Source organism: Schistocerca cancellata, chromosome 9, assembly GCF_023864275.1.
Source record: "Schistocerca cancellata isolate TAMUIC-IGC-003103 chromosome 9, iqSchCanc2.1, whole genome shotgun sequence".
NCBI classification, from domain to species: domain Eukaryota; kingdom Metazoa; phylum Arthropoda; class Insecta; order Orthoptera; family Acrididae; genus Schistocerca; species Schistocerca cancellata.
In genome coordinates, this window is record NC_064634.1 from 325824990 (window position 1) to 325849134 (window position 24145).

A 24145-nucleotide genomic window follows, 5' to 3' on the forward strand; every position below is an offset into this window, starting at 1 on the left:
TTTCATTCTGGATTAATTTTCCTTCTTGTTTCATCTGAATGTCATCGTCTTGTTCTAAACCTGATTAAAAATTGGTAACAATTTTCTCCAATATTCTAATACGTGTACAGTGACCAAATTTATCGTTTGCAACCCACTTGGTAAATCATTAGTTTCGCATAACCAAATAAAATAGTGACTTGAGTTCAGAATCAAATAATGGTTTCTGAAGAACAAGATTTTCGCCTTTGAAGGTTGGCTTTACTTAAAATGTGGCTTAAATGTATGTGTATGATATCCATACATATATGAGAACTCTTGTTGCAAGCCAGTTCAGATACAACAAAAGTGTGTAAGTTGATAGAATTTAATGTTATTTCCTCCTGTGTTTCACAGAATTGTTGATTTTTAAGCAGAGCATTAGATTGTTGTAATGGCTAGTTCATAGTTTCTTGCACATGCCTGGTACTGGCACCACGAGAGAAATGTCACATGATTGTTCGAGCAAGGTTGATACTGTTTTGAGCACTTTGACTTATCCAGAAATCTTGAGCCTATTCAAACGCAAGTATTGTTTGATATGTCTTACCCTTTGGAATTTTCAGAATAAATTTGTACGAAACTTAATTAGCCAAAGCTTCATCCGCAAATGTAAGACGAGCCCTATATTAATCTATTACACAATGTAAAAACATTCACCTGAGCAGCAATAACTTAACCTGCGAATATAAGACGACCCCGTATTTTTCGACTGACAAATTTGGGGAAAAACCTCATGTTGTAATCAGGTAAATACAATACTTCCTACTATTTATGAACCTCCCTAAAGGCTGAAATGATTGGCAGTGTCTGTTGCAGCTTCTCCTCCTCCTCCTTAGCACTAGTTTAATATTTGAGTAATTCTTGATGCAGTTGTCGTTGCCAGGTTAGCTGTTGTTGCCATTGTTCCTGTGAACTAGTTGAGTGTTTTGAATTAGTTAAGTGTTTGATCAAGTCTAAATACTGTTGCTGCCAAAGCTCAAGTAAACTGGTGTCTGTGGTAATGCTTGGTGAACCACAACTGCAACCGCATCACCAGCAATGCTGTAACCCACATTTTGGGACATAACTTTTAATGAGCATAAAATAAAATCTGTAACAATATTCTAAATAGTCAGTTAGTCCTGGAATCAAACAGTAATAGTTCTTGCAGAAAAAGTCATCTGAGCCAAAAACAGAAATTTTGAGATCCATAGTAGTAGAGTAAGGTCCAAGTGTGAGTTAATCGCATAACTCAAATTTCGTACTCGAAGTTCCATATAGCTAAGCAGTGGTGGAAACCACAAGCTCATGATTTGTTGCACTATACTCAGTAAAAAGTCAGTGTTGCAGGTTCCATAGAGATAGAGGTGAGTCAGAATACTGCAAACTCGAAGAGGCCGCCGCTGAGCAGTCTCGTATTTGCCCACTATGGAAGCTCACATGACTGGCTTGCAATAGTGCGTGCATTCCTGCCGTAGGCATCTGTGCTGGATGTGTGAGACATTACGCATATCAATATGTGTGTATCATCCCGTGTATGCCCAGTGGGGTTACTAAACGAAGTATTTTGCAAATGATTGTATGCAGAAGGCAGATGATCTTTCAATACATTTATCACTCAAAACTTTTTATCTAATAAGGTGAAATAGCAGCTAGTATTCTTTTTTCCTATTGAATAATTCACTTACAGCATTCATTCCCCAGTGAAAAGGTGAGTGCTGTGACATGTATTACCTCTAAATGTTTACATGTAGAGCTTTTGTTTAAAACCCTGAAATGTTACATGCAAAACCAAAGTCTGACATCTCATTACACTGTACATATAAGGGAACAGAGTTGATATGCTGTCTTTGGCATCACACTAAGCTAATTTTCAGCCTCTTTTTCATGAAAAGCTCCATTGCAAACACTGACCTGTAGTATCACTATGCTGATTTTTCCACAAGCTGTCAAATGCTGTTATGAAATGCATGTTGATCCAATGAAAAGAGCTATTATTACTTCTGTATTTTGATAAAGTAAATGTTAAAGTATTAACTGTACTGCAAAATATTCTCCTGTGAGTGTACGACTATTAGCTGAAAACCACGCCACTATGTGAAATGGTTGCTTGATACTGAGGAGTGTTAGGACTTTAGTTGCCACATGCTGTATGTAATTGTTTTCCATCAATAAAAAGGTTTATTTTTAGATTAAGAAAAGCCAATTGACAACCATACTTCAAATTAAGTGCAGATGATCAACTTAATAGCTGGTAATCTTAATAGACAGTACTAAATTGTAATCTGTATGAGAAATGCTGTTCCAGCTGAAGGTGTTCTAAGCCCAAACAATGGAATTCCTCTTTATTCCAATACTGCCTGCAATCCGAAAGCTTCAATATCTTGTTATTTCGGTTTCACATCCAGATGTTAGGAATCATACATTAAAACAGTCCTGTATGAAATCCCAAATGCAGCTACATACAGTGAAACCTCACTAACTCAAGAGAGTTTCACTCCAAATTATTGAAAGACCGATTTACAGAAATGTTTTCTAAATTGGTTATCTGAAGGTATAATGAGAAATATAATATGCAACGTGTATAGTGATGAAAAGAAAACTGGAAGTATTGCAATATTGTGTTAAATGTTGTACAGTGTAATTTAAAAGCAACCAATGTAAAATATCAGAATAATGAACAAGAAAATTTAACAAAGGCCTAGTACATTTTGATATTCATACTACTGATGTGTTCAAAAATTAATGCCTGCACTGTACTGGAAATTTGTATTCTACTTTCACTGTAAAATGGTACATACTTCTCCAGTTCTTTGCTGAAGTCACCTGGATCTGATATGCTTCACTGCAGCTAAAGAGGTACAACTACCTGGCACCATGGCAGTATTGTCATCAACAATATTTGATGATAATAGCCTAAAGAAAGAACTTACTCGTAAACTATTGAGGGTGTACAGCAACCAGCATAGATTGGTTTTAGGTGACCTTATTCAAAAAGTCCCGTTACCTGTTTCAATTTTTTTTACTTTTTTTTTTGTGCTTTCATCAATACAGATTATACATTGGTTTCCTGTATGCTTTCCTAGGATAAACAACAATTTACAAATTACAAGTAGTCTGGTCCCTTCAACCCCCACAAACCAATCAACCAACCAACAAATTACAAATGTGTAACCTAAATGGTTGCATTACATATTTGTGTTGGAATGCAACTTATGTGAAATGTCCATCTTGCGCATTTGTGTTAGCAGTTTTCATGCCATGAAATACATTCTCAAGGATGTTTGTATATTAACAGTCAAAAATGTTGCACTGCATTGAAACCACTTTCGTTTGGTCACAAAACGAATTTACGATGTGCACCACATGTTTTGATTTACAATATACAATAACAAATACACTTAAAACCTTTCCCACACGCTATTCTCTTGAAGATATTATACTGATTATGCAATCTGAATAGATATCTAGTACTGAGCTGGAAACCTGTTGCTCAAGTTTACCTCCTCCTCTTTCTGCTATAGGGTGCAGCTCGATTCCACTTCCAGGAACTTCAATAGAGTTTAGTTTGTACGAACTGTACAGAGTACCAATGACGGTGGTCAGTTTTAATGCAGTTGTCAGTTTTCATTTTCCAGGTATTTCATGTTGCTTTAAGGCCTTGTACAAAATTTTATTGAGATTTTTCTTATACTATCAAAAGTTGGCTTAGCAAATCCAAACTCTTCTCATTACACTCTGTACAAAAACCCAGCTTGGATTTTATCAAGAAATCTCATTTTATCTTCTAAACTTAAGTATTTGTGTATACTCCTAACACGTATATTGGTGCCTGTATTGTACTGAATGACATTACAATACACTTTTAAGCAATTACAAACATGGGATTTTACGTAAGTCATTGTGTGAGCTTGAGCAACCGAGTAGGCTTTGATTTTGTTGTGTGCTTGTGACTGACGATGATAGACACATTACTTGTTATTGGCCACATGTGAGTGAACTAGATGAGAGGTGATGCATGCAACATTTTACAGTTGGCAGAAATTATTTCTGGTACAGTGAGGCCATATTTTAGTTCATGACAAAAGACCAATCTGAACTGTCATAGATTTCAAATTAGTGAGGATTACTGTATATGCAATCATTTACAGGTTGCATGTAAAATAGTTTATATCTTTTTTAAAATAACAGCCTATGAACTGTTTTTATATGTGTTTATTATCAACTGTATTAATGTTTCATCCACAATGATTGTGTCTCGTATTGCACTGAGAGTAAAAAAAAATAAATAAATAAATAAATCAATAAATAAAAAGAAAAATCCAACAACTTCTGCATGTAATTACATTCAATACATTTATTACAACATAATTAGTTATGAGCACGATTTAACAGCAGCCATTCCTGTATATGTATCCCACACCCACCAGGGTAGCCAAGAGCGCTAACGTGCTGCTTCCTGGACTCGGGTAGGCGCGCCAGCCCCGGATCAAATCCGCCTGACGAATTGACGACGAGGGTCAGTGTGCCGCCCATCCTAGATGTGGTTTTTAGGCAGTTTTCCACATCCCGCTAGGTGAATACCGGGCTGGTCCCTATGTTCCGCCTCAGTTACACAGCTCGCAGACATCTGAAAACATTCACACTAATTCCATCATAGGGGGTACAGGGTGGCGGCAGGAAGGGCATCCGGCCACCCTTTAAAATTAACATGCCAAATCCAATTAACCATGGCCAACCCTGCGTAACCGCGGGACAAGGCGCAAGAGATAATTCCAGTATATGTATCCCACATCTCTTTCTCCCTTTTATTTATTTATCTGTTACATTTCTTGCTTATTTTATTTGTTCAAAGTTTGTAGCTTATCACATTCTCTTATGCACCTTTCCTGCTGGTAGTACAAATACAGAATCTAGTCTGTATGATCATTTGTAAAAAAAGACATTTGACTAAGCAGAGGTGGCGCTGAAATAGAAGTTTCACAATTTAGAATACTGTATATGGTGACTGATGTGAAGATCAAAACTTAAAATATGTTATTGCTATAATTAAAAAAAAGAAACATAGTTTCGTAGGAGCATTACATTGTTAATAGAGGAAAGTTAATCGAACTTTGTATGTTCCATTTTCATCTTACTTATTTTAAACTTTAATAAAAGTATTGAATATTGTGTATCCTTGTGTTTGACGCTGTTAGCATCACTCAGTTTGGAATTTTTGAATAGGTGACATTGTGGACTTGATGATGGCGTACTTCAGGAATTTCAGCGATAAACCTTGTTGTGTGTCTGACTTAAAGAGGTTTGTTTCCCTTCTGCCCGAGGATCGCCACCAGGAATTTGTATCTCAAGTGGAACAGACTGTTGGACTGCAGGGTAGAGAAATGCCAGCAACGGTATGTTCCTACAATATATAATGACTTACTCGACAGCAGTAATTTTTTACATTACTGCATTTGTTTCGTGTATATTTATTAATTAATAAACATACGCTAACTTGATCATTACTTTCATTTTTGTTTGTGGCTATATACTTACATTAGCTGCCTCTTTTGGTTTGTCACCTGAGCAAAATGATACCAAGTTATGTGCTGCCTAGATTGATTGAAGAATACACAATTTAATAGAACAAATCATTCTTACTTCTGTGGTAAACCAGTTTGTAGCTGTATTGTAAGTGATAATGTTGTTGCTCTCCACAAGCTACAAAAATATGCCAGATAACTTATTATTATGAAATATTCTTTTTGAGATGTGTATTATGGTGTGAAAATACGAAACACATCCAGTATTTCTGTAGAGTTGTGAGTGCAGGTGACACTGGGAGGATATACATGGGGAAAGAAATGATGCGTATTAAAAGATGTAAGATTTTTTACATAAGCATGTTCCGACCTATAAAACCTTAATTTTTATAGGCAACAAGAGCATTTATCATCATGAGTTGAGGTACTGTTAATTCTAGTAAAACAATATGTATCGAATACTTTATTAATGGTGATGCCGCCTGTACCTGAGAGTATTTCCATCTTCATATGCACTTTCAAACAATGGAAAATCCAGGATGGAATGTAACAATATTATTAAAAGGAAAGTTGCGACTCGCCATATAGCAGAGATACTGAGATAGGCCCAACATTAAGACTGTCACAAATTAGATTTCGGTCTGTATGACCTTTGTCACGCACATATGTGCGCGCGCGCACACACACACACACACACACACACACACACACACACACACACCATTTAGTGCTCTTCAGTGCCTTGTGTTTCTCGACTTAAATGTGAACATTTTGTTTATGTACATGTGACAACCAAAATACACCAGGAAATGCTGTAACTAAATGAATTGTACTGAAGTAGCTTGAAGAACCATTGTTTCTGAATCGCCAGCAAAATTTAATCATAAAATACTTGTAGTATATGGAACACTGATGATAATTTAGTTCAATAAAATATAATGTGACGGGGGGAAAATGCATTTTGTATAATGTGGACCCTTGTTTACCAAATTCCGTGTTATTGGTAGTTTCTGAGGCTGACCGTAAAATAAAATTTTACTAGCCTCCTCCATTCTTCGTAATTCCACTGAGATGCTGAAATGTTGTGAGCCAGGCCAGCCATGCCGGATTAGGTGCATGATGCTGATTTTAGCTTTTGCACAGTGTCTAGTTGTGGTGGTGGTTTTTTTTTATTTTTTCTGTCTCTTGTTTTTGCAGTGTGTGCACTATGTTGATTATGTTTGACTAGTTAGAAATGCCACCTGGGTGGCAGCTGATCATTCATTACTGTCTTCTCATATAAATAACATGCTGAAGGAACACATCTCTAGTGGAAAGAATTTTAGAAGATTCACTAAGGAGATGTGGAAAAACTCGTGTTACAATATCATTTGCAGTTGCTGAAGATCTATTGGGAGTATATGTTTTAAAAAATTGTAAAATTAGTATTTATTGCAAAAATCTGTAGTGATCTTTTCATGTAATTGAAACTGGATGGAGATGCTGAATGATGTGAGGTGGGACAACGATTAAGACACAAGACTCTCATTTGTAGCAGGGGGTGGCGGGAGACAAGGTTCATATCCTCACCTGATAACCCACATTGTCTCAAGTAATTTTCCTAAATCACTTCAGGCAAATATTGCCACTGTTCATTTGCATATGTCACTACCTCAGCATTGACTGCTCATTAAACTGTTCACTTATTTCTGTTAAAAGGAGAAATAACAGAACAGAGAGAGAGTGAGAGATTAAATTGTGTTAAGATAAATAAAATAGTATCTTCCATCTAAGCAACAAGAGACATTGGCACTCACAAAGAGAATAAGAGAAAAAAATTTATGTTGAAAGTTATTGAAAAACTATACATGGATAGTTTGCCAGAATATTTATTGGAGACTTTGACAGAAAGGACAGTCAGAATGTTGTATGCCATACAGTCATCCTGCTTCAGATTCCAAGGCCTGATGCTTTATATAGTTCGTTCAGTAGGCTAATGGCGAACATAAAATTCAGCAGCACATCATCCACAGATAAAGTTTTTCTCATGTTTTCCTAAATATTGTGTAGTCAGTCTTGAGGGTGACATAAATTTTATTGAAAGCAGGAAGCTCATCACATACACTCATGGGTTTGTCAGTGACACAAGGTAGTAGAATGTTACAATATATCCTTATTAAAAGAAAAAAGGCCCATGGAGTTGACAATGTTTCCTCAGAGTTATTGAAGTCTTTCGGAGAGCCATCCATTACAAAAAAATTCCACCTGATATTCAAGATTTGCCAGACAGGTGAAGTACGTTATGGTTGCAAATTAGTAGCAAGCATTGTTTGTAGAAGAATCAAAAGGCTGGTAGAAGCTGATACTAAGGGAGATTAGTTTTGGCTTCCAGAGAAATGTGGGAACATATGAGGCAATACTGACCCTAAAACTTATCTCAGAAGATAGGTGTGTATTTTGTATTATTGTCCTTGCCTAAGTCTGTTGTTGTGAACCTAGAGATTGTTCTCTTGACTACTTGATTATCTGCTGCGTTATTCAGGGTAATAGAATTTATCAAAATAAATCAGTCAATGATGAACGAGTTAGATTAGAAAATGAGCCACAAAAAGTGGTAGAGATGTTTTACTACTTGGGCAACAAAATAAGTGATGACAACGCGGGGAAGGCTCATGTGTGTATGTGGGGAAAAAGGAAAGTTGCTTCTCACCATATAGCGGAGATGCTGAGTCGCGGTAGGCACAACAAAAAGATTCACACAATTATAGCTTTCGGCCATTAAGGCCTTTGTCAGCAGTACACACACACACACACACACACACGCAACTTGCGCACACGTCTGAAGTCTCAGAGAGTTGAAACCACACCATGGTTAATGGCTGTAATTGTGTGAATCTTTTTGTTGTGCCTATCGCGACTCAGCATATCAGCTAAATGGAGAGTAGCAACTTTCCTTCTCTGGTGGTGTTACATTCCATCCTGGATTTTCCATTGTTTGATTTTTGTACGAAAAAGGAGTCGTTTGAAAGCTAGTGAAGTTTGCAGTCTTGTTACATGTCTTCCAACATCTCAGAATCTCTCATGTTGCACGAGTTGTTACCTTTGCTCCTGATTTATTGCATCCTACTATAACTTTCCATTACCATGTGTGTGGCAGTGACAGAGGTAAAGGATTTAGCATGCTGACTGACTGTAGCAAGAAAAGAATTTTTGAAGAGGAGAAATATGTTAACATCAAATATGAATTTAAATGTAAGGAAGTATTTTCTGAAGGTATTCATCTGTAACTTGAACATACACAGTCAGCAGTAAGGAAAGGAGGAGAGTAGAAGCTTTTGAAATATGTTGCTACAGAAGAATGCTGAAGATTAGGTGAGTAGATCAGATAACTAATGAAGAGATACTGAATCAAATTAGGAAGAACAGAAAACAATGGCACAACTAAATGAACAAAACCAACCACCAGCGGCTAAAGCATGTTTCCAGGTTGCTGTTGAGGAGACAGTATATGACAAACATCTAGACATCTTTTATGTGGAAAATATTTGGAGGAAAAATTCAGAAGGTAGGGACATTTAAATGCCTTGGAGAAAGGATAAAATCTGCTCTGACGGAAAAAGGATCTATGGGTTCACAAACAAACAAGATAAATCTAGCAAGCTAACTTCCTATGTCCATATATAATGAGAAGAATGAAATTTTATCATATATAGACATGGTAGGAGACCATGGCTATTATATAAAATAAATTGTTGATGGTGTCCAGCAACCAGCCACGAATTGGTTTCATTGTTCAAAAAGTACTGTTAAAAGTTTCGAATTTTTCACCATTCATTATCACACAGTTTTTTCATTCTTTCGTCAGTTTGTATTATAAATTGGTTTCCTGTTAAGTGCCCTAGGATAAACAATAATTTACAAATGTGTAACCAAAATGGCTGTGCTACATATTTGTGTTGGAATGCAACTTAAGTGAAATGTCCATCTGGCACATTTGTATTAACAGTTTTCTTGCACTTAAATACATTCTCAAGGAAGTTTGTTTTTCCACAGTCACAAATGATGCACTGCATTTTAAACAATTTTCCTTCAGCCACAAAACAAATTTTTTATGTTCACCGCATGTTTTGATTAATAGTATACAGAAACAAATACACAGCTTTACCAACAATATAATGGTTTGGCAATGGGAAGTAGCTTAGCTGGGATATTAGGAGAAATTTACATCAACCACATAGAACAAAAATATTTCTCAACAAATCACAACCAAAAGGTTTGTTGATGATACGATCTTTATCTTTGATGGTGCAAACAGTGAAATGGATACATTGGCAACAGACCTCTGCGAAAAGCATAAAAATATTAAATTCATAGTTCAGCATGAAAAAAATAAGAGCATAAATTTTCTTAATCTTAAAATCTGTAACATTTAACTATAAACACCAATTTAGTACCTACAAGAAACTCACCACCACAGATGTCAGCATTGACAACTCCTCATGTCATCCCAGCCAACACAAAATGTCATAATTCAGAGCCATGGAACACCGAATGCAAAAAGTACCTATGAATCACACAGATCGGCAAAATGAAATCGGTATAATTAAAACAGTTGCCCACAATAATGGTTATGAACCTATAATAATAGAAAAACTCCACAACAAAATAAAAACAAAAGCCACAACTCCACAGCACAGCAGTGTATCATACCAAATTGCAAATTTCTTTAAGAAGACGAATATTAGCTTCTCTACCATCAATAAATTACAGCAAAAAGTGATCCACAACTAAATCTTTCCAAGGCCCCCTGCAGTAAATCAGCCTACATTGGAGAAGAAAACCATTCAGTGAAGAACACTGAAAGAATATGAAAATACTACATTCAGCAGAAAAAGGAGCCACTATGAATATATTAGAGGAAATAGAAATACATACACAAAAACACTTCCCCCTGATAACATCCTTAATGAGCAGACTGAATTTGGTAACACACCTTTCTGAAAGCTTCCAGAAAGTACTTTCTGTGCTCAGGTACAATAATTGTACACCTATCTGTGTATCCAGTTACAAATCTCATAATACTGTGTGTTCAGAGAATAGTCAGTATTATTTATGGTGCTAAGTGCGAATAAATTCTAATGTGCTATCATCATTGATGTTCATATAGAATGTAAGAATTCACACACTTCGTGCCCACACTTGTATGTCTGTTATTCTATCAGATAACATGGAAAATGATCAGTTATTGACAGCATAATGTAACTAGAAAGACAACAAGTCTGCTCACCAAGGAACAGCAGGGGAACACCCGCACAAAAGGGATTAACTTTTATAAGCTATCTACATCTACATCCGTACTCCGCAAGCCACCTGACGGTGTGTGGCGGAAGGTACCTTGAGTACCTCTATCGGTTCTCCGTCCTATTCCAGTCTCGTATTGTTCGTGGAAAGAAAGATTGTCGGTATACCTCTGTGAGTGCTCTCATCTCTCTGATTTTTTCCTCATGGTCTCTTCATGAGATATATGTAGGAGGGAGCAATATACTGCGTGACTCCTCGGTGAACTTCAACAAAAGCCCATACCGAACTACTGAGCGTCTCTCTTGCAGAGTCTTCCACTGGAGTTTATCTGTCATCTCCGTAACGCTTTCGCGATTACTAAATGATCCTGTAACGAAGCGCGCTGCTCTCCGTTGAATCTCATCTATCTCTTCTATCAACCCTATCTGGTACAGATCCCACACCGGTGAGCAGTATTCAAGCAGTGGGCGAACAAGTGTACTGTAACCTACTTCCTTTGTTTTCGGACTGCATTTCCTTAGGATTCTTCCAATGAATCTCAGTCTGGCACCTGCTTTACCGACGATTAATTTTATATGGACATTCCATTTTAAATCACTCCTAAAGCCTACTCCCAGATAATTTATGGAATTAGCTGCTTCCAGTTGCTGACCTGCTATATTGTAGCTAAATGATAAAGAATCTTTCTTTCTATGTATTCGCAGTACATAACACTTGTCTACATTGATATTCAATTTGCCGTTCGCTGCGCCGTGCATCAATTCGTTGCAGATCCTCCTGCATTTCAGTACAATTTTCCATTGTTACAACCTCTCGATATACGAGGTGCATTCAAGTTCTACGGCCTCCGATTTTTTTTCTAATTAACTACTCACCAGAAATCGATGAAACTGGCGTTACTTCTCGACCTAATCGCCCTGCAGATGTACACATTTTTCACAACGCTGACGCCATGAATCCATGGCAGCGGCGAAGGCTTCTTTAGGAGTCTGTTTTGACCACTGGAAAATCGCTGAGGCAATAGCAGCACGGCTGGTTCAAATGGTTCAAATGGCTCTGAGCACTATGGGACTTAACATCTATGGTCATCAGTCCCCTAGAACTTAGAACTACTTAAACCTAACTAACCTAAGGACAGCACACAACACCCAGTCATCACGAGGCAGAGAAAATCCCTGACCCCGCTGGGAATCGAACCCGGGCGTGGGAAGCGAGAACGCTACCGCACAAGCACGGCTGGTGAACGTGCGGCCACGGAGAGTGTCTTTCATTGTTGGAAAAAGCCAAAAGTCACTAGGAGCCAGGTCAGGTGAGTAGGGAGCATGAGAAATCACTTCAAAGATGTTATCACGAAGACACTGTTGTGTAACATTAGCTCGATGTGCGGGTGCGTTGTCTTGGTGAAACAGCACATGCGCAGCCCTTCCTGGACGTTTTTGTTGCAGTGCAGGAAGGAATTTGTTCTTCAAAACATTTTCGTAGGATGCACCTGTTACTGTAGTGCCCTTTGGAACGCAATGGGTAAGGATTACGCCCTCACTGTCCCAGAACATGGACCCCATCATTTTTTCAGCAATGGCGGTTACCCGAAATTTTTTTGGTGGCGGTGAATCTGTGTGCTTCCATTGAGCTGACTGGCGCTTTGTTTCTGGATTGAAAAATGGCATCCATGTCTCATCCATTGTCACAACCGACAAAAAGAAAGTCCCATTCATGCTGTCGTTGCGCGTCAACATTGCTTGGCAACATGCCACAGGGCAGCCATGTGGTCGTCCGTCAGCATTCGTGGCACCCACCTGGATGACACTTTTCGCATTTTCAGGTCATCATACAGGATAGTGTGCACAGAACCCACAGAAATGCCAACTCTGGAGGCGATCTGTTCAACAGTCATTCGGCGATCCCCCAAAACAATTCTCTCCAGTTTCTCGATCATGTCGTCAGATCGGCTTGTGCGAGCCCGAGGTTGTTTCGATTTGTTGTCACACGATTTTCTGCCTTCATTAAACTGTCGCACCCACGAACGCACTTTCGACACATCCATAACTCCATCACCACATGTCTCCTTCAACTGTCAATGAATTTCAATTGGTTTCACACCACGCAAATTCAGAAAACGAATGATTGCACGCTGTTCAAGCAAGGAAAACGTCGCCATTTTAAGTATTTAAAACAGTTCTCATTCTCGCCGCTGGTGGTAAAATTCCATCTGCCATACGGTGCTGTCATTTCTGGGACATATTGACAATGAAACGCAGCCTCATTTTAAAACAAAGCGCATGTTTCTATCTCTTTCCAGTCCGGAGAAAAAAAATCGGAGGCCTTAGAACTTGCATGCACCTCGTACTACAGCATCATCCGCAAAAAGCCTCAGTGAACTTCTGATGTTATCCACAAGGTCATTTGTATATATAGTGAATAGCAACGGTTCTAAGACACTCCCCTGCGGCACACCTGAAATAGCTCTTACTTCAGAAGACTTCTCTCCATTGAGAATGACATGCTGCGTTCTGTTATCTAGGAACTCTTCACTCCAATCGCACAATTGCTCTGATAGTTCAGTGGCTCCTTCTTCTGGCAGAAGAGTTGAAGGTGAAGGAGGAGGTGTGAAGGAAAAGCACTGGAGAGGTTTGGGAAAATAGATATGGTTCAGAAAAGTCACCCGGAAACCCAGGTCAGAAGAGACTTAAGAGGCGGCATGAGAAGGAAAGGCTGATTGTTGGGAACTGCACTGGACGAGGTTTGAAAACCTGAGATCTTAAAGGTGGAAGACAGAGTAAATATGCAAGACAAAGATTAGTACTAAAACATTGTGCATGAGTTAATAAGAGAGAAGAGAAAATGGACAGGTCAGAAAATGAAAGATGTAGGAAACTAAAGTGGAGTGAAGAAAGTAGTAGTTACAGTGAAGAAATGCTGAGACAGAAGGAATTAACATAAATTAAGGCCAGGTGGGTGGCGAGAACCAAGGACATGTTGTAATGCTAGTTCCCATCAGTGGAGTTCTGAAAAACTGGTGTCTTAGGGAAAAATCCAGGTGGTGCATATGGTGAAACAGGCACTGAAGTCTTGACTGTCATGTTGTACAGTTTGTTCTGCAACAGGATATTGTATGTTGCCTGTATATACCCTCTGCCTATACCCATTCATTCTTACCGAGAACTGTGTGGTGATCGTGCCAACACAAAAGGGTGAACAGTGTTTACATAATAGCTGGTATATGATGTGTACCATTTCACAGGTGACTCTACACCACTCTCACTTCAGCCTTCACTGGATGTAATTATCCCAACAGCCTAGTTCAAAAGTAGATTTCCCGGGCCATTGCATCCAACCTTCATACTGCTGATCCCACAAAAAAACAACTTTCGAGCACACCACTGGTCACTCAGTATTATCCTGGTCTTGAACGTATTAATCAGCTACAACAAGGCTGTCAGAGATTTTGCCCACCACACCTAGAATAGCTTTTCATTGTTTTCAATCTTCGCAATATCCTTGTCAGGCCCTATGCAGCTTCTGCACCCATCTCCCTACCATAGGGCTCTTACCCCTGTGACCATCCCCGCTGCAAGACTTGTCCTATGCACCCTCATACCACCACCTATTCCAGACCTGTAACGGGTAAAACATTAGTATAAAAGAGAAAGTCACCCGTGAAACGGTACACGTCATATACCAGCTGTTACGGAAACACTGTTCAGCCTTTTGCGTTGCCATGAGCGCCACACAGTTCTCAGTAAGGATGAATGGGCATAGGCAGAGGGTATATGCAGGCAACACACAATATCCTGTTACAGAGCATGCTGTACAACATGACAATCATGATCTCGGTGCTTGTTTCACCACATGCACCATTTGGATTTTTCCCCCAGACACCAGTTTTCCAGAACTCCGTAGGTGGGAACTAGCTTTACAACTTCCCCTTGGTTCTTACCACCAACCTGGCCTTAATTTATGTTAATTCCTTCCATCTCGGCATTTCTTCACAGTAACTACTACTTTCTTCACTCCATTTTAGTTTCCTACATCTTTCATTTTCTGACCTATTTTTCGCTGTCCCCCCTCCCACCTCTGTTACATATAATGCACTTAACTCTTCACTCTTATTAACTCGTGCACAGTGTTTTAGTACTAATCTTTGTCTTGAATATTTACCTGTCTTGCACCTTTAAGCTCTCAAGTTTTCAAATCTCGTCCAGTGCAATTCCCAACAATCAGTCTTTCCTTTTCATCCCACCTGGTAAGTCTCCACTGACCCAGGGTTTTGGGTGACTTTTATGAACTGTACCCCTTTCTCTGAACCTCTCCAGTCTTTTTCCTTTACCCCTTTTCCTTCCCATCAATTCTTCTACCTAGAAGACGAAGTGACTGGCTTATAAACATTAATCCCTTTTGTGTGTGTGTTCCCCTGCCGTCGCTTTGTGAGTAGATTTTTTAACTATCCATTGTATAAAATGAGTTTGTAATGCTATATTTCACAAAATCCCACATATATTTGATTTCTGTCTGTGTTTAATGCCCTAGATTTAATGTTAAACACTATTTCAGTCTAACATAACAGTAATTTACATTACCTTCATCCCCCCAAAAATGTGTGATTGCATTGTAGCCTCTTTGATACTCATGTACTTTGCAAACTGTGTATTTGTTTTCGTATGCTGTAAATCAAAACATAGCGCACAGTGAAAATTCATCTTTTGACCAAACGAAAGAACTTTCAAAGTGGTGCAATATTTTTGACTGTGAAAATCGGAGTACAAACATCGTTAAGAATGCATTTCATTGGAAGAAAACTGGTAATAAAAATGCGCCACATGGACATTTCACGTAAGTTACATTCCAAAACAAATATGCAGTGCAACCATTTTGGTTACATGTTTGTAATTTGCAAATTATTGTTTATCCTAGGGCGATTAACAAGAAACCAATGTATAATATGTATTGATGGAAGCATGAAAAACCATGTGATGAAGTGCAAAAAATTCAAATCCGATTACAGTACTTTTTGAATAAAAAACCTGAAACCAATTTGTGGACGGTTATTGTACACCATCAACAATTTATGTTATAATAAGAAGAATCTTTTGAGCAATACAAAATTAAGACTTTACTAGACAGTTACCCACTCTGGTCTTATACACATAAGAGAACACGTTACTTGTAAGAACAGGATTACTTAAGAGGGTAGAATTTTCAGAACAAAGGCTTTATGGGAAGATGCTAGGAATTAAGCAACAGGAGGCTGTCAATATAGAAGGCAAGCAAACCAAGAACTGTATGCCCAGGTTGAGAAGGTCTCGGACATACATGAAGAAAAGGATTATGTTCTTTGGACACCCGTAGAATTGCCTAAAGAAGGGTTACACTTAAGATATTGGAGTATCTTGTCAACAAGAGTAGTAAAATATGCTGGATTCAAGGAGTTGAAAGGGATCCAGAAGATGGGGAGTAAAGGAAAAAGAGGTTTCAAGCTGAGTAACTTTCAGACAGAAAGTTATGGATGCCATAGATATCCATGGCAGAATAGACCCAGCACAAAAACATTGTGGGCAGGAAAATCAAGATTATTTCAAAGTACATGAATGAAAGACTATTGGACGAGAATGAATGAAAGACTATTGGATGAGAGTAAAGACCAAAAGGAAAGAAGCTGATCCAAATTAGTGTGGTTCTCAGATGACCAAAAACAAGACAAAGAACAATGTGCAAGAAGTAATATATTTCCTGGGCCACTGACATGCTATACCAATAACCAAACAGCATTTTTTTAATAGATGTGCTGAGAAATAAGAAACTATTGATTAGTGCAGTGTCTTTCGGAACTGCATATAACAGTGTGGTTAGCCTGTACGTTTATACTCTGCATATTGCTGTGATGTGCATGTACAGTTATTAGGGCTTGTTCCAGTTCCATTCACATATGGAGCAGAGAAAGAATAACTATTTAAATGCAGCTATGTACATTATAATTAATCTAATCTTGTTCCAATGATCCCTACAGGAGTGATAAATTTGGACTTGAAGTAAATTCCTAGATATATCATTTCAAGTTGGTTCTTGCAACTCAGTAAGGAAGCTTTCACAGGATAGTTTGTCTATCTTCAAGAGTCTTCCAGTTCAGTTTCTTCACCATCTCTGTGATATTCTCCCATGGATCAAAGAAACGTGATACCATGTGTGCTGCCCTTCTCAGTATATGTTCAGTGCCCGCTGTTGGTCCTGTTTGATACGGGTGCCACACACTTGAGCAATATTCCAGAATGGGTCACACGAGTGATTCATAAGCTATCTCCTTTGTAGAATGATTGCATTTTCCGAGTATTCTACCAGTACACCTAAGCGTATGAGTCTAAGTGATAAGTCTATTTCATCTACAAAGTGTTACACCAAGGTATTTGTAGAAGCTAACTGATTCCAACAGTTACCCATTGATATTACAGTAGAATACTATGTTTTTTTGTTTGTTTTGTAAAGTGCACAATTACACATTTCTGAACATTTAAAGCAAATTACAAGTTTTTGCACCACTGTGGAATCTTATCAAGATCTGATCAAATATTTATGCAAGTTCTTTCAGACAGCACGTTGTTATAGATAATTGCACATCTGCAAAAAGTCTTAGTTTATTTTTAATTTTGACTGCAAGGTCATTAACACACAATATGAACAGCAAGGGTTCCAGTACACTTCCCTGGGGCATACCCGAAGTTACTTCTACATCTATTGATTACTCTCGATCCAAGATAACATATTGCTTCCTCCTTACCAAAAAATCCTCAATCTAGTCACAAATTTCACTTGGAACTTTATGCAATTGTATTTGATGTCTTTTTCCATTTATTGTGTAGAGACCTCATAATTAAAAATTTAAGTGTATGGGAAAATACAAAAATGTGTTACTATTCTAGGTCATCTGTATTCAGCCCGCCTTCATTCATGGTTCAAACTATAAAAAATATGAATATATTAGTACACCATGTATTGTTAAAATGAATTTTGCTAATTCGACAGCAGTACATGATGATTTGCCATATTTGCATTCTATTTTGAGTGTCAATAGAAAACCTGTCAAACATCATACTACTACCACCCCCTCCCACCTGTACCCCCATATATATCCTTTCATCTCCTTCCCTCTTCCCTGATGAAGCAACCTTGGGTTTGCGAAAGCTTGAAATTTGTGTGTGTGTTTGTGTGTTTTTTATTGTCTCCTATCAACGTACCAACGCTTGTATTTGGTAAGTTACAGCATCTTTGTTTTTAGATAAATTTTTCCACTACATATGTGGTGTATGTGTGGATGGATATGTGTGTGTGTGCGAGTGTATACCTGTCCTTTTTTCCCCCTAAGGTAAGTCTTTCCGCTCCCAGGATTGGAATGACTCCTTACCCTCTCCCTTAAAACCCATATCCTTTTGTCTTTCCTTCTCCTTCCCTCTTTCCTGACGAGGCAACCGTTGGTTGCGAAAGCTAGAATTTTGTGTGTATGTTTGTGTTTGTTTGTGTGTCTATCGACCTGCCAGCGCTTTTGTTTGGTAAGTCTCATCATCTTTCTTTATATATATATATATATATATATATATATATATATAGGCGCTGGCAGGTCGATAGATACACAAACAAACACAATCATACACACAAAATTCTAGCTTTCACAACCAACGTCAGGACAGGTATACACTCGCGCGCGCACACACACACACACACACACACACACACACACACACACACACACACATCCATCCGCACATAGACAGACACAAGCAGACATTTGTAAAGGCCCAAACTCTTTGTGTGTGTGCGTGTGCGCGCGGGAGTGTATACCTGTCCTTTTTTTTCCCCCTAAGGTAAGTCTTTGCTTCGTCAAGAAAGAGGGAAGGAGAGGGTAAGAGGGAAGGAGAGGGAAAGACGAAAGGATGTGGGTTTTAAGGGAGAGGGTAAGGAGTCATTCCAGTCCCGGGAGCGGAAAGACTTACCTTAGGGGTAAAAAAGGACAGGTATACACTCGCGCACACACACACTTTTCCATCCGCATATACACAGACACAAGCAGACATTTGTAAAGGCAAAGAGTTTGGGCAGGGATGTCAGTCGAGGCGGAAGTACAGAGGCAAAGATGTTGTTGAAAGACAGGTGAGGTATGAGCGGCGGCAAATTGAAATTAGAAATTAGCGGAGATTGAGGCTTGGCAGATAGCGAGAAGAGAGGATATGCTGAAGGGCAAGTTCCCATCTCCAGAGTTCTGACAGGTTGGTGTTAGTGGGAAGTATCCAGATAACCCGGACGGTGTAACACTGTACCAAGATGTGCTGGCCGTGCACCAAGGCATGTTTAGCCACAGGGTGATCCTCATTACCAATCCATTACATGCAGTCTCCCATCCTTCATCAAAGACACCAACCACTTTCTCGAACGCCTGGAATCCCTACCCAGTCTGTAACCCCCGGAAACCATCTTTGTAACCATTGATGCCACTTCCTTATACACAAATATTCCGCATGTCCAGGGCCTCGCTGCGATGGAGCACTTCCTTTCACGCCGATCACCTGCCACCCTACCTAAAACCTCTTTCCTCATTATCTTAGCCAGCTTCATCCTGACCCACAATTTCTTCACTTTCGAAGACCAGACATACCAACAATTAAAGGGAACAGCCATGGGTACCAGGATGGCCCCCTCATACGCCAACCTATTCATGGGTCGCTTAGAGGAACCCTTATTGGTTACCCAGGCCTGCCAACCCAAATTTTGGTACAGATTTATTGATGACATTTTCATGATCTGGACTCACAGTGAAGAACAACTCCAGAATTTCCTCTCCAACCTCAACTCCTTTGGTTCCATCAGATTCACCTGGTCCTACTCCAAACCCCATGCCACTTTCCTTGACATTGACCTCCACCTGTCCAATGGCCAGCTTCACACGTCCGTCCACATCAAACCCACCAAGAAGCAACAGTACCTCCGTTATGACAGCTGCCATCCATTCCACATCAAACGGTCCCTTCCCTACAGCCTAGGTCTTCGTGGCAAACGAATCTGCTCCAGTCCGGAATCCCTGAAGCATTACACCAACAACCTGAAAACAGCTTTCGCATCCCGCAACTACCCTCCCGACAGCGGGAACCACCTCCTCTTCCTCAAAATCACCCTCTCCAAACCTTCCAGGAATTTCTGACTTCCAGCCTTGCCTCTCAATCCTTCTTAAAAAACCTTAATCCTACTCCCAACATCACCACTGCTGAAGCCCAGGCTATCCGTTATCTGAAGGCTGACCGATCCATCGTCATTCTTCCGGCAGACAAGGGTTCCACGACTGTGGTACTTGATCGTCGGGAGTGGCTGAGGGACTGCGTCAGCTTTCAGAAAACACTACTTACAAAGTTTGCCAAGGTAATCCCATTCCTGATATCCAGGCGGAGCTTCAAGGAATCCTCAGAACCTTAGGCCCCCCTACAAAACCTTTCACCTGACTCCATCAACCTCCTGACCCCACACCCCTACCTTCTACCTTCTTCCTAAAATTCACAAACCCAATCATACCGGCCGCCCCATTGTAGCTGGTTACCAAGCCCCCACAGAACGTATCTCTGCCTACGTAGATCAACACCTTCAACCCATTACATGCAGTCTCCCATCCTTCATCAAAGACACCAACCACTTTCTCGAACGCCTGGAATCCTTACCCAATCTGTTACCCCCGGAAACCATCCTTGTAACCATTGATGCCACTTCCTTATACACAAATATTCCGCACGTCCAGGGCCTCGCTGCGATGAAGCACTTCCTTTCACGCTGATCACCTGCCACCCTACCTAAAACCTCTTTCCTCATTACCTTAGCCAGCTTCATCCTGACCCACAACTTCTTCACTTTTGAAGGCCAGACATACCATCAATAAAAGGGAACAGCCATGGGTACCAGGATGGCCCCCTCATACGCCAACCTATTCATGGGTCGCTTAGAGGAAGCCTTCTTGGTTACCCATGCCTGCCAACCCAAAGTTTGGTAGAGATTTATTGATGACATTTTCATGATCTGGACTCACAGTGAAGAAGAACTCCAGAATTTCCTCTCCAACATCAACTCCTTTGGTTCCATCAGATTCACCTGGTCCTACTCCAAATCCCATGCCACTTTCCTTGACATTGACCTCCTTCTGTCCAATGGCCAGCTTCACACGTCCGTCCACATCAAACCCACCAACAAGCAACAGTACCTCCATTATGACAGCTGCCACCCATTCCACATCAAACGGTCACTTTCATACAGCCTAGGTCTTCGTGGCAAACGAATCTGCTCCAGTCCAGAATCCCTGAACCATTACACCAACAATGTGAAAACAGCATTCGCATCCCGCAACTACCCTCCCGACCTGGTACAGAAGCAAATAACCAGAGCCACTTCCTCATCCCCTCAAGCCCAGAACCTCCCACAGAAGAACCCCAAAAGTGCCCCACTTTTGACAGGATACTTTCCGGGGCTGGATCAGACTCTGAATGTGGCTCTCCAACAGGGATACGACTTCCTCAAATCCTGCCCTGAAATGAGATCCATCCTTCGTGAAATCCTCCCCACTCCACCAAGAGTGTCTTTCCGCAGTCCACCTAACCTTTGTAACCTCTTAGTTCATCCCTATGAAATCCCCAAACCACCTTCCCTACCCTCTGGCTCCTACCCTTGTAACCGCTCCCGGTGTAAAACCTGTCCCATGCACTCTCCCACCACCACCTACTCCAGTTCTGTAACCCAGAAGGTGTACACGATCAAAGGCAGAGCCACGTGTGAAAGCACCCACGTGATTTACCAACTGACCTGTCTACACTGTGAAGCCTTCTATGTGGGAATGACCAGCAACAAACTGTCCATTCGCATGAATGGACACAGGCAGACAGTGTTTGTTGGTAATGAGGATCACCCTGTGGCTAAACATGCCTTGGTGCACGGCCAGCACATCTTGGCGCAGTGTTACACCGTCCGGGTTATCTGGATACTTCCCACTAACACCAACCTGTCAGAACTCCGGAGATGGGAACTTGCCCTTCAGCATATCCTCTCTTCTCGCTATCCGCCAGGCCTCAATCTCCGCTAATTTCTAATTTCAATTTGCCGCCGCTCATACCTCACCTGTCTTTCAACAACATCTTTGCCTCTGTACTTCCGCCTTGACTGGCATCTCTGCCCAAACTCTTTGCCTTTACAAATGTCTGCTTGTGTCTGTGTATGTGCGGATGGATATGTGTGTGTGTGCGAGTGTATACCTGTCCTTTTTTCCCCCTAAGGTAAGTCTTTCCGCTCCCGGGATTGGAATGACTCCTTACCCTCTCCCTAAAACCCACATCCTTTTGTCTTTCCCTGTCCTTCCCTCTTTCCTGACGAAGCAACCGTTTGTTCCGAAAGCCTGAATTTTGTGTGTATGTTTGTGTTTGTTTGTGTGTCTATCGACCTGCCAGCGCTTTTGTTTGGTAAGTCTCATCATCTTTGTTTTTATATATATATATTGTGGGAAAAATATAAAAATATATCTAAAAACAGATATGTTGCAACTTACCAAACGAAAGTGTTGGTATGTTGATAGACACACAGACAAACACAAACACACACACACACACAAAATTCTAGCTTTCGCAACCCACGGTTGCTTCATCAGGAAAGAGGGAAAGACGAAAGGATGTGGGTGTTAAGGGAGACGCTAAGGAGTCATTACAGTCCTGGGAGCGGCAAGACTTATCTTAGGGGGGAAAAAGGGGCAGGTATACACTTGCGTGACCACGCGCCAGCCCACACACACACACACACACACACACACACACGCGTGACAACTTACACACACGAGCACAGCCTCTGGCAGCTAGATCCAGACTTTAGACATGTCTCACGAGCTGTGCGGCCACGGTTGTAACTTTCGCCAGCTGTCCCACTGCTCACAAGTCATTTGCTTCTGTACACCTTTGGTACCCATTTATCTTTACTTATTTCATTTCCTCTAAAAGTCACTGCTTATCGTGTTCCTTTTATGTGATCTGACTACAAGGTAACGAATGACAGCACACGTATATAAAATGCCATCCATTGCTGAATTTTCAACTTTTGTGTTGGGTTTCATTAGCAAATCAAATTTTCCCTTTCCCTTTAGGTTATTGTAAAATCTTTAGAGTTTTTACATGTCTACCCAACAGGCTCACATCTTTTCAATAAGTAGACCTATTGTACCTATTCATAGTGAGTTGCAAACAAAAAATTAATGTTGTAGAATAATTATAAAGATACAAGGTTGAGTGGCTGTTGTTAATTGTTTTGAAAATATCTTTGTTTTAAATGTTTTCCATTTTCAACTGCATTCAGTAAATAAAATCCTTGAACTAAAAATGTTGGTGTTGGTTTTGGAATAAGTAGCAAGAAAACAAACTTAAAAAATTAAAACAACAAAAAATGTTATTTGTTAAAATTAAAAATTAAGTTACTCAGTGATTGCTGTCTCACTTGTTTTAAAAATGTTTTAAAAAGGTGAACCTTAATTTGTAGGTACGGCAAATGCAACAACATATAAGTAGCATACAGTTGGTGCGTACTATGGGCCTACATTCGCAACTGACTGATGGTGAAAGACTAGAATTGGTAACACACTTACTCAGGTGTTACGAGCATGGAAAGTGTTTCAATGCCGGCAGCCTGCAGACTGAATTTGGGTAAGAAATTAAATAAGTTCATGAGATCAGTGGTTTCTTGGTGCATGCTGTAATTTGAGAATGTGTGTTGACTGCCAGTTGCAATCACTGCTGCTCTGCTGTTGTAGTGTTGTACTGTTGCATTGTGGAATTGTACAACTTTTGCATCATTGTATCATTATGAGGAGTATCTGTTGATATGTAAAATGACTGAATTATTTTGGTCAAAGTGTGTTACTCTGCTTCAGACAAATTACTAAAGAAGTGTCTGGATTGGCATGATGAAGCTGCAACATTTCTGCCTCTGCTGAAAATTAATTACTGCACAATTCTCCAGTATGTCACTGGGCTGCGTCATTTTGTTTTGTCATCTCTAGTGGTGTGCTGTGGTACTGTTGTCCGGGATTTTAGTGTATACCAAGAACATAGACCCGTGTCTGCAAACAAACAAAACATTAATTACATAATTTTATTAATTTTTTGAGTTGATAATTAAAATGTTGACTGCCCCTCATATAGCTACATTTCTAATAAATGCAAATTTTTCTGAGGGCTTATTATTGCATAATAAATAGTACCCTGAAACTTCCTGCAAGATTAAAACAGTGTGCTGGAACGAGAGTCCAACTCAGGACCTTTGCCTTTCATGAACAAGTGCCCTACCACTAC

General features: G+C 39.9%; 1 protein-coding gene across 1 annotated transcript in view; it reads left to right on the plus strand.

Annotated features, from left to right (window-relative positions):
* The window catches only part of LOC126100126 (N-alpha-acetyltransferase 25, NatB auxiliary subunit), a 96252-nt gene that overhangs the window by 18395 nt on the left and 53712 nt on the right, over positions 1-24145 (plus strand). The window contains exons 8-9 of the mRNA XM_049910658.1: positions 5227-5396; positions 23334-23497. Of these exons, the coding sequence (XP_049766615.1) occupies positions 5227-5396; positions 23334-23497 (334 nt within the window). The remainder of the gene's footprint in view (positions 1-5226; positions 5397-23333; positions 23498-24145) is intronic.